This window comes from Colobus angolensis, unplaced genomic scaffold (genome assembly GCF_000951035.1).
Source record: "Colobus angolensis palliatus isolate OR3802 unplaced genomic scaffold, Cang.pa_1.0 Scaffold56, whole genome shotgun sequence".
Taxonomy (NCBI): domain Eukaryota; kingdom Metazoa; phylum Chordata; class Mammalia; order Primates; family Cercopithecidae; genus Colobus; species Colobus angolensis.
This window is the reverse complement of record NW_012119154.1, coordinates 5,107,077-5,118,196: the sequence shown is the minus strand read 5'-3', so window position 1 is coordinate 5,118,196 and position 11,120 is coordinate 5,107,077. Positions and strand designations below refer to the sequence as shown.

Below are 11,120 nucleotides of genomic sequence, written 5' to 3'. Positions count from 1 at the left end.
GCCGGGCGAGGTGGCGGGCGCCTGTAGTCCCAGCTACTCGGGAGGCTGAGGCAGGAGAATGGCGTAAACCCGGGAGGCAGAGCTTGCAGTGAGCCGACATCCGGCCACCGCACTCCAGCCTGGGTGACAGAGCAAGACTCTGTCTCAAAAAAAAAAAAAAAAGTTGCATTTCCCCGTTGGCCTAGGTCACCATCTCCCTTGGAGAAACAAGGGCCAGTGCTAGAATGTGGGTCATCATAGAATTTCTGGTAGCCACTCTGAACCCATCAGTGGTCAGTGGTCACATTGTCTATGTATGTCTTAGTATTTACATCCACTGTGTCTTTTGGATAAAAGGTCATCTTCATGTGAGGTTGTGTGATTTCAAGTTTTGTCATGAAATGTGCTTTTGCCTTGGGTTATTCCTGAAAGCTTCCTAATTGGTACCTGCTGGTTCACCTTTCAACATTGGGTTTCTTTTGCCCTCTGCAATGAGTGTCCTGAGCCTTATCCCTGAAGTCTTAATTCCTGGATTTAGTAAAAACTACAAAGAGGCACTGTTATATACCATTTTTGTTGAAAAGGCAAACAAAACAGCTGTTGATAAGTAATATTCCCTTCATGAAGTTTAGGAAAGTTAAAGTCATAAAAATTGTCCTTTCATGTGCTTTAAATATAGAAGTAGTAGTAGTGTCAGTAGTTCTAGATTTACCTTTACTTCTTTTCTTAATGAGACTTCTACCTTCCTAAGTTAAATTGATTATGTAAAAATTCTTTTGTCAATTGTAGCCCATATGAAGGTAGTATTTTTTTACTTTTGAAGTTCTTGATTACCATATAATATACCTTTAGAGTTATTTCTGAAACTAAAATGCATAGAAATAAAAGTTAAGCTGAAAACACAGAATTTTATGGTATTTGCTCATGACATTTGTCCAGAATTTTCTTTAACCATATTATTCAGATGGTGCAGCACTTATTTACACTTCAGTAAAAGAAAACAAAAATATAGACTTAGTATATAAATACATCGTTCAGAAACTATATGGATTTCCCTATAAGATTCCTGCTGTTGTTGTGGAAAAGGATGCAGTATTTATGTAAGTGCACTCTTAAATATATAATTTTATCATGTATTATTGCTACTATTTGATGGTGAATTGTTATTTTCAGTTTTGAGTTGGGACCAATAGACCTTTCCATGATGAGTAAGTGAGAATCTATCTGTTCCTAGATTGGTTTTTGTTTATAACCTGTCTTGATTTATCTATTATTGCCTTTTAGATTTACTGCTGGCCTGAGCCCTTTTTCAAAAGTTTTTACTATTTATAGCTAAACTGTCTACTGGGTGCCTATATTAGTGTATTGTATCTGCTTATTCTTTAATTGATTATGATAGATAAATGGCCAAATATGTGATCTAGACATGCTTTTAAAAAGTTACCTGGCCAAGCACGGTGACTCACGTTTCTAATACCCAGCACTTTGGGAGGCCAAGAGCGGATCACCTGAGGTCAGGAGTTCGAGACAAGCCTGGCCAAGATGGCGAAACCCCCTCTCCAATAAAAAAATACAAAAATTAACCCGGGTGTGGTGGTGCACACCTGTAGTCCCAGCTACTTGGGAGGCTGAGGCCCAAGAATTACTTGAACCTGGGAGGCAGAAGTTGCAGTGAACCGAAATTGCACCACTTCACTCCAGCTTAGGTGACAGAGCGAGACTCCATTTCAAAAAAAAAAGAAAAAAAAGAAGAAAAAGTTACCTGAATAGTCCAGGTGTAGTGGCTCGTGCCTAAAATCCCAGCACTTTGGGAGACTGAGGTGGAAGGATTATTTGAGCCCAAGCAACCAAGACTAGCCTGAGCAACATTGTGAGACCCCGTATCTACCAAAAATTTAAAAATCAGCCAGGTGTGGTGGTAAGCACCTGTGGTTCAGCTACTTGGGAGGCTGAGGTGGGAGGATCACTTGAGCCTGGGAGACGGAGGCTGCAGTGAGCCATGGTTGAGCCACTGTGCTCCAACCTGGGCAACAAAGCAAGACTCTGTCTCAAAAAAAAAAGATAACAGTATAAAATTAGGAGGTAATAATTACTGCCCCCTTCCCCCAAGTTAACACCAATGACATTTGTAATGTTGGTAATCTTTTTTGAGACAGGGTCTCACTCCTGTTACCCATCCTGGAATGCAATGGCGCAGTCTCGGCTCACTTCAGCCCCTACTTCCCAGGCTCAAGCGGTTCTCCTCTCTCAACCTCCTCCCAAGTAGCCGGGACTACAGGTGTACGCCACCATGCATGCCCAGCTAATTCTTTTCCTTTTGTATTTTTTGTAGAGATGGGGTTTTGGCATGTTGCCCAGGATTTCATTTTAAGTAGAAATTAGTAAAACGTGGACATCATAATAAAAAGCTGATTCGTTTTCCATAATTGTTCAAATTGACTTCATAAAAGTGTTCCTTTTACATGATCTTGGACTGAATGAAAGAATGACTATATAAATGCTTGAGAATTTACCATATGTATTTCTTTCCAGTCCAGCAGGGTGGGATAATGATAAGAAAATAGGAATATTACATGAAAATTTTCAAACATTAAAAGCAGAAGATAATTTTGAAGACATCATAACTAAACCACCTGTTCGAAAGGTAACCGATTTAGTAAATAATTTCAATATTTAGACTTTAGACTGAGGGAAGTCCGTATTTTAAGATTGAAGGTAGAAAGGCAAAAATGTCCTTTTTCCATCTGGAGGCTTTCTAAGTATAATTTGGGTGTGTTTCTAATGTACGGTTTACATAAGGATTTGTTTTAGCAAAATATACATCAGCTATTCAGCTGATTAAATCTTTGCCCTTGGCATACTAATATTAGCAATTGTTAGTGCAGAATCCATATTCTAATATAGTGCCTTGGAAATCAGAGATTTGCATGAGTGAATATGTGGATCTTACAGAGTTTGAATAGGTAGAAGCCGTGAACTTTCCAACCTAGAGCTTGGCCAAGAGCCAAGAAGACATTGCTAGAATAATTCTGTTGGTTCTATCTTTTGAGGCAGGTCTTGGATCTTCTGTCCAGTTAGTTACCCACATTAGCTCACAGCTATCCAAGAACTTGCAATTTTCTGTATTGTTTTAGTTTAGTTTTTTTTTGAGACGGAGTCTTGCTGTGTCGCTCAGCCTGGAGTAAAATGGCATGATCTCAGCTCACTGCAACCTCTGCCTCCCAGGTTCAAGCGATTCTGTCGCCTCAGCCTCCCAAGTAACTGGGATTACAGGCACCCACCATCTTGCCCAGCTAATTTTTTTTGTATTTTTAGTAGAGATGGGCTTTCACCATGTTGGCCAGGCTGGTCTCGAACTCCTAACCTCAAGTGATCCGCCTCCCTCGGCCTCCCAAAGTGCTGGGATTACAGGCTTGAGCCACCGCGCCCGGCAACCAACATGACTCTCAAAAGGAAATGCTAATTGAAGCGTTTTGGATTTTCAGATTATGGATGCTGAACTGATAAGTATTAATGCAAATATTCAGCAATCTGAAACACTTCCACTTCTGGTCGCAAGCATTTCGGATGAAGGATACTCAACTTGTAGTACTTCTCACTGACTGACTTTAATCTTGACATACGTATCAAGAAAAAATAATTTTGATTTAGAGTCTTCAGAATCCACTCATAATATAAAGCATCCATCTTCTGTTCGTGGGTTATTGTTAGTAATAAGAAAAGGTCAGCCGGGCGCACTGGCTCACACCTGTAATCCCAGCCCTTTGGGAGGCCAAGGTGGGCAGATCACGAGGTCAGGAGTTCGAGACCAGCCTGACCAACACGGTGAAACCCTGTCTCTACTAAAAATACAAAAATTAGCCAGGCGTGGTGACGCGTGCTTGTGATCCCGGCTACTTGGGAGGCAGAGGCATGAAAATCGCTTCAACTCAGGAGGCGGAGCTTGCAGTGAGCTGAGATGGCACCATTGCACTCCAGCCTGGGCGACAGAGTGAGACTCCAAAAAAAAGAAAAAATGAAAAGGTCAAATGAAAAATCAGTTGGTGTGGTATTTGGTTTGGATATTTATTAAAAGAAATGCATACATAAAAATAAAAGAGCAAAAATATTTTGCATTCTTTTACCAACAGATTGTGCTTTTTTAATTTATCTTTTTATTTTATTCATTCCACAAATATTTATTGAGTATCACCTCAGGCCCTGTTTAGGTTCTAAGTGCTAAATGGGAAGGAGAGTGATACATATAATAAACCAATACATAGACATCTGTCAAGTAGTGATAAGTGCTACAGAAATAAAGCAGGGTGTAGGGAGAGTAAGCGAGGGAACTGGGCTGTGAGGCATGCTGTTTATGAACGCTGGGGGAAGGTCTTTGATAAAGAGGGGAGAATGCTGAAAGCAGAGGGAACTAAAAGTGCACATGCACTGAAGCAGAGATGTATGAGGAAGACAGGGCAGGAAAGAGCTGTGAGGAAGGTTAGAGTGCTAGGAGATGAGAGGCAGAATTAAGTTATTGTGGGTCTTTATCATTAGGTTACAGTAAGGACTTTAGGTTTCATTCTGAGTTAGATGGAAAGCGATTGAGAGTTTGAGCAGGGGAGTGATATAATCTGACTTAACCTTTTAAAAGAATCACTGGCTCCTGGGAAGAGAATAGATTGGGTATGTGTTATACAGCAAGAATAGAAGCAGGAGACTTTGCAATTCCTTTTCCTAATTACTCGGCTCATAGAATAGCCATTATATTTTTATTTCAGAGAAACAAGGGACAAGTTGCATTTCACTTAACTAGGATATTACTGGCCCTTTTAAAACACCGTAACTGCTGTTTAGCAAATTTTGTGAGCATGATTAATATGCTTGTGACTCTAGGGTTGTACTGTTCAACACAGTAGCCACTTGCCTCATATGCCTTTTAAATGTAAAATTAGATAAAATTAAAAATCAATTCCTTAGTAACACTAGCCACATTTCAAGTGCTCGGTAGCCACTGGTGGCTAGTGACTGCCATACTGAACAGCAGAGTTATAGAACATTTCTAGAACTGTAGCTAGTTACTGGACATCTCTGCTAGAGGCCTTGGGTAGGGCAGCTCACACATGTGAACATAAATATAGTATAGGTAATGTTCAAATTCTTGAACTGTTTTTTAATTAGTCTAATCTAGAGAATAAGTTACTAATGGTGTTAGCATAATATATTAAACGTGCTCATTTGTGCATTGCTCATTTCAGTTTGTACATGAGAAGGAAATTATGGCAGAAGATGATCAAGTGTTTCTTATGAAGCTACAGGTATGAAATTATATCAGAAGCAGACTTAGTATGGTTAATGAATAAACTGTTCTTGTGTGTATTTTCTTTAAAAATACACCAGTATATGCTATGAATGTCTAAACTAGGATTATTTTGGTTTTTTTCAGTCCCTTTTAGCAAAGCAGCCACCAACTGCAGCTGGAAGGCCTGTGGTCAGTATTACAAATTTTGACAAAATGCTTAAAATGCAGTACATATTATTTTAGTTCTTTTTTCTTAATTATGTACATATTTCATATGGGTGTGCTTTGATATAAACTTGAATTCAGAATTCTTCTGTAATTTGTGAGATTTTAAAAGTGTAAAGATCTATTTGTGACATTTGTTGTGTGTCAATACTCAGCCATTTATGTGTCATTTTACAAATTCTCCCAACCACCTTATGAGGCAGGACTGTTATTAGCCCCATTTTGCAGATGAGGAAATGGGAGCCTTAGGGAGGACATTGTGGCTTGCCTGAGATTATAAAGCTAGAAGAATACAAGTCCAGATTGGAAACCAAATCTGACTCCCAAGCTTGTAACTATACATCGTCAGTCAATATGTTCTTTATTTTCTTTGAAAGGAAAATTAGTATGTTGAAATGTAATGAGCCTCTGTCTGGCATTCTCTAATAATGAGGACAGGATTGCTAACAATTTTGTCAATGGCTTGCATTATAAACGTACCAGCAGAACAGGGGATAGTTGCAAAGTAATTTCTTTTTACAATAATAACTTTTGTGAAAATGAAAGTTTCAGGTTTTTATAATTGTATTTTCCTATTTTTACATAGGATGCCTCACCAAGAGTCCCAGGAGGCTCCCCGCGAACACCAAATAGATCTGTATCATCTAATGTTGCCAGCGTATCACCCATCCCTGCTGGGTCAAAAAAAATTGATCCAAACATGAAAGGTACATCTCTTTTTAGGAGATAACGAGATGATACATTTTACGATAGAAATCTAACATTTCACCTTTTGCTGTAACTATTTTCATTCTTGTGCAGTATCTTTCAGGCTTTGTCTCTATGGACACATAATCTCATAGTTAACCAGATTGTAAACCATTTTACAGTGTATTTGTGATGTATCATTTCTATGATAGAAGTTTTGTTATATTTAATCACTTTCCTGGTAGATCATTGAAGAAATTCACAATTTACACTATAGTAGGTAATCTGCAATTAACATAAAGAAAAAAACTATATGCATAATAGTTATTTCTGTAGGAACAATTGCCATAAGTGGGATTAGTACGTCAAAGAGTTTATGTTTTTATGCCTTTGGATAATATTTTTTCAAATGGATTGTTCAACTTTGCATGTCGTCAACATCGAGTGCTGCAGTTTTACCACAACCTAATTAACATGCTTTAAATACTACCTAATAAGAGTTTTTCCCCTAGTATTTTCCTTCTATTTTTGTTTCTCTTCTGTGAATTGTTTATTGCTATCATTTGCCCATTTATCTCTGGGAACTTCTACCGGTTTTCATGTAGGATACCTAATATTTGAGGCAATTTCTCAACAGTTCTATTTTTAAAGAATTCTTTTCAAAAGGGAGATATATATTAGTATATAACATCTTTTTGTTTAAAATACCTTTGGCCTTTTAAAAATAACATTCTAATTTTTAAATAATTACACTCTTAAAGTTTACTCATTAAAGAAATTACTCAGCATCAAAAGATCAAACTAGACTTGAATTTGGAATATAAAACTCTAAAATTTTAAGTTTATTCATTTTCTGTGTGTGATTACTATAATAATAATTTATGGAAAAATCTTATGTTTTGACTAAAGCTTTTTGTTTTTTGTTTTTTATAGCTGGAGCTACAAGTGAAGGCGTTCTGGCAAATTTCTTCAACAGTTTGTTGAGTAAAAAGACTGGCTCTCCAGGAGGCCCTGGTGTGAGTGGTGGTAGCCCTGCAGGTGGGGCTGGAGGTGGAAGCAGTGGTTTACCACCGTCCGCCAAAAAGTCAGGTATGCGTATGGGGAGCAAGTCACTTTTTTAAAATAACAGCTTTATTGAGATATAATGAAGTTAGTTCACTGATGCATAATTCTGTGGTTTTGGTATCTTTACTAAGTTGGGCAGGCCATCACCATAATCTGATTTTAGAACATTTTTATCTCCCCAAAAGAAACCTCGAATCTTCTCTCTTTCTTCTGTGGATTTGCCTATCTGGACATTTCATGTAAATGGAGTTATACAATGTATGGCTTTAACAAATGTTTTTGAAAGTCATACATGTTGTAATATGTATCAATACTTCATTTCTTTTTTTTTTTTCTTTTTTGAGAAAAAGAAATAGCCCAGGCTGGAGTGCAGTGGCGTGATACTGCAGCCTCTGCCTCCAGGGTTCAAGTGAGTCTCCTGCTCCGGTCTCCCGAGTAGCTGGGATCACAGGCACCTGCCACCATGCCCAGCTAATTTTTGTGTTTTTAGTAGAGATGGCGTTTCACCATGTTGGCCAGGCTGGTCTCAAACTCCTGGCCTCAAGTGATCTGCCCACCTCAGCCTCCCAAAGTATTGGGATTACAGGCGTGAGCCACCACACCCAGCCTTCATTCCTTTTTAATTGCTGAATAATACTTTATTATATGGCTATACCACATTTCATTTATCCATTTACTGGGTGATGGACATCTGAGTTTCATCTACTTTTTGACTATTATTAATATGGTGCTGCTTTGAATATCCATTTTTGTGTGGATATTTGTTTGTAATTCTCTTGGGTAAGTACCTAAGTGGAATTACTGGGTTGTGTAATAACTCAGTTTAAACAAAGGTTTTGAAGAACTGCCAAAATGTTTTCCAAAATGCTGTATCATTTTAAATAGTCATCAGCAGGTTAGGAAAGTTTGTTTCTCCGTATCCTTGCCACATTTTTATTGTCATCTATTGTTACCACTCATCATCTTCTCTAGATGCTAAATTTTTGTTGCTATTTTCTGTTTTACTGTTCTTATTATCCTGTGCCTTAAAAAAAAAAAAACACCTTTCTGAGGTTAAATGACAGGTGCCTGTTTTAACTCCATTTGGTAACAGATCCACAATTTAAAATGAGGGAATTTGTTTTTTCTTGAAATGTATATTTTTTTTAGTTTTTATTTTTTAGACAGAGTCTCACTCTGTTGCCCAGGCTGGAGTGCAGTGGTGTGATCTCAGCTCACTGCAACCTCTACCTCCTGGGTTCAAGCAGTTCTCCTGCCTCAGCCTCCTGAGTAGCTGGGATTACAGCAGGGTTTCACCATGTTGACCAGGCTGGTCTCGAACTCCTCACTTGAAGTGATCCTCCCACTTTGTCCTCCCAAAGTGCTGAGATTACAGGCGTGAGCCACCACGTCTGGCTTGAAATTTTTAAATTAAGGGTTGTTTATATAATTTAGTGTGTTAAATAAAGTTAATGAAAGTGTTAGCAATTTTTAAATGAAGAGATATTGGTGAAAACGATACTTTCACTTATATCTAAATCTTGTTTGTTTTCTTTTTCTTCAATGCAGGCCAGAAGCCTGTCTTAGATGTTCATGCGGAACTAGATAGAATTACACGAAAACCAGTTACAGTTTCTCCCACAACACCTACATCTCCTACGGAAGGAGAAGCTTCTTGAAGATACCAAATAAAGCCATTTATTCAGTTTTCTGGGATAATGTAAACATGCCTCTGCCTTTTCCTTCAAAAGTGGAATTAGAAAGCTGGAGTGCTGCTTCAGATGGACTAAATTTATGTCGTGTGTGTGTGTGTGTGTGTGTATGGTTGCCCATTTTTTAGAAGGAGCTATACAGAAGAAAAATGATTCTACATTATGTAGGATTGCTGTTTGCATTGCCATTTTGCATAAGGAAGTAATTTTTGATTTTGAAAATCTCAAAACTTTAGATCTGAAATAAAACCATGTGATCGTATTCTAAAGGCTATTTAAAACGTAAAAGGGTTTAGGGGAAGGGCAGAAAACATGCAATTTGGGCATTGACTGACTTGGAAGTCTAAGCTTATTTTAGTTATAACTATTAAAATCATTTTTAAAAATTTGTTAGTTTTGCTGACAGAGAAAAATCGTCAGTTGTCAGATTTTGCACACCAAAATAAATGTACCACCACACACGGAATATGCTAAGAAAACTATCAGATAGCGTTTGATACACTAGTCATTGTCTCAGTCACTGATCCTGTAAGTTGTCACCAAAATATGATTTAGAAATACTGGCCAAGGTGTTTCTTTAACTGAGAAGAAAAGAAAGCACACTGCCTAAATGTGTAAGAGAAAAATGCAGAGGTTATTCAAATGTAAAGAGGTAACAATCTTTGGATTTGTCTATACATATATATATATATATGGCTTTGCCTTAATATACCCCCTTTTTTGTTTGTGACTTTCAACTGTAATCAGTTAATAAAGTATTTATTCTCTGCATTCAGGTTCAAATAACTTGTTGCATTCTCTTATGTTTAAATTTACATGTGTCAGGTAATAAATGAGATTCATTAGTACAGTCATCCCTTGGTATCCATGAGGGATTGGTTCCAGGACCCACCTCAGGCACCAAAATCTATAGATGCCCAAGTCCCAGATATAAAATGGCATAGTATTTGCATATAACATTCACATCCTCCTGTTTACTTTAAATCATCTCTAGATGATAATACCTAATTCACCGTAAATGCTATGTATATACTTATACTGTATTGTTCAGAGAAAAATAACAAAAAAAGTGCCTGTTGCAATTTTTTTTTTCAAAATATTTTCCTTCTGCCGTTGGTTCAATCCATGGATATGGAACCCACAGATACAGAGGGCTGACTAATTTAAAATGTTTGACCTAATTAGTAATATAATTATTAAGTATTCTGACCTAAGAGGCACATGAATACATGACATTCCCTATCCTATAAATTTCCTTAATTTGGGAATTTGCCTTGGTCAACACATCTTCTTCACAGGCATGCCTCAAACTGTAGAATCGTATGTCAGTATATCTAGTAGATAAAAATACAGCCTTTTATCATTTAACAGGAAGAAGCTGATTTAAAAGCTTGGCAGTTGCGCTAACACATAGCCACTCCGTTACAGGTGAGAACACCTGTTGCTGATTCCACCTTTTCATTACTCAGTTTTCAATTACTGTTTTAGAAACTCCAGTGGCCGGGCGCGGTGGCTCAAGCCTGTAATCCCAGCACTTTGGGAGGCTGAGACGGGCGGATCACAAGGTCAGGAGGTCGAGACCATCCTGGCTAACCCAGTGAAACCCCGTCTCTACTAAAAAAAAAACAAAAAACTAGCCGGGCGAGGTGGCGGGTGCCTGTAGTCCCAGCTACTTGGGAGGCTGAGACAGGAGAATGGTGTAAACTCGGGAGGCGGAGCTTGCAGTGAGCTGAGATCCGGCCACTGCGCTCCAGTCTGGGTGACAGAGCGAGACTCCGTCTCAAAAAAAAAAAAAAAAAAAAAAGAAAAAACAGTAAGAACAAATGGATCTTTTTATTGAAGTTCAACTAAAGAACACATCTACATTTGACCGGAGTCATTTATATAGTTGGGGGCAAAATGGTTACTGCCCTTTAAATTGGTCTTTGTTGTTACTTTGAAATCAATATTCCGAAGTTTTTTTAGACAAAAAGTTGGAAGACAATACCTGTATTATCTAACACAATCACTTCATTAAAACTTTAAAATCTATTTAGTCTTAACAGTATTTGACACCTTATATTTAATATAAATGTTAAAAATATACGAGAGGTTGGGTGTGGGTGGTTCACACCTATAATCCCAGCACTTTCGGAGGCTGAGGTGGGAGGATCGCTTGAGCCCAGGAGTTTGAGACCAGCCTGGGCAACGTGAGA

The 11,120-nt window shown here is 38.0% G+C and overlaps 1 protein-coding gene across 1 annotated transcript in view; it reads left to right on the top strand.

Moving 5' to 3' along the window:
* Window positions 1–9,708, top strand: part of DYNC1LI1 (dynein, cytoplasmic 1, light intermediate chain 1) — a 46,097-nt gene extending 36,389 nt beyond the window's left edge. The window contains exons 6-12 of the mRNA XM_011961543.1: window positions 944–1,079; window positions 2,512–2,623; window positions 5,214–5,273; window positions 5,402–5,446; window positions 6,069–6,189; window positions 7,103–7,258; window positions 8,783–9,708. Of these exons, the coding sequence (XP_011816933.1) occupies window positions 944–1,079; window positions 2,512–2,623; window positions 5,214–5,273; window positions 5,402–5,446; window positions 6,069–6,189; window positions 7,103–7,258; window positions 8,783–8,892 (740 nt within the window). The 3' untranslated portion in view covers window positions 8,893–9,708. The remainder of the gene's footprint in view (window positions 1–943; window positions 1,080–2,511; window positions 2,624–5,213; window positions 5,274–5,401; window positions 5,447–6,068; window positions 6,190–7,102; window positions 7,259–8,782) is intronic.
* Window positions 9,709–11,120: the final 1,412 nt, after the last annotated feature.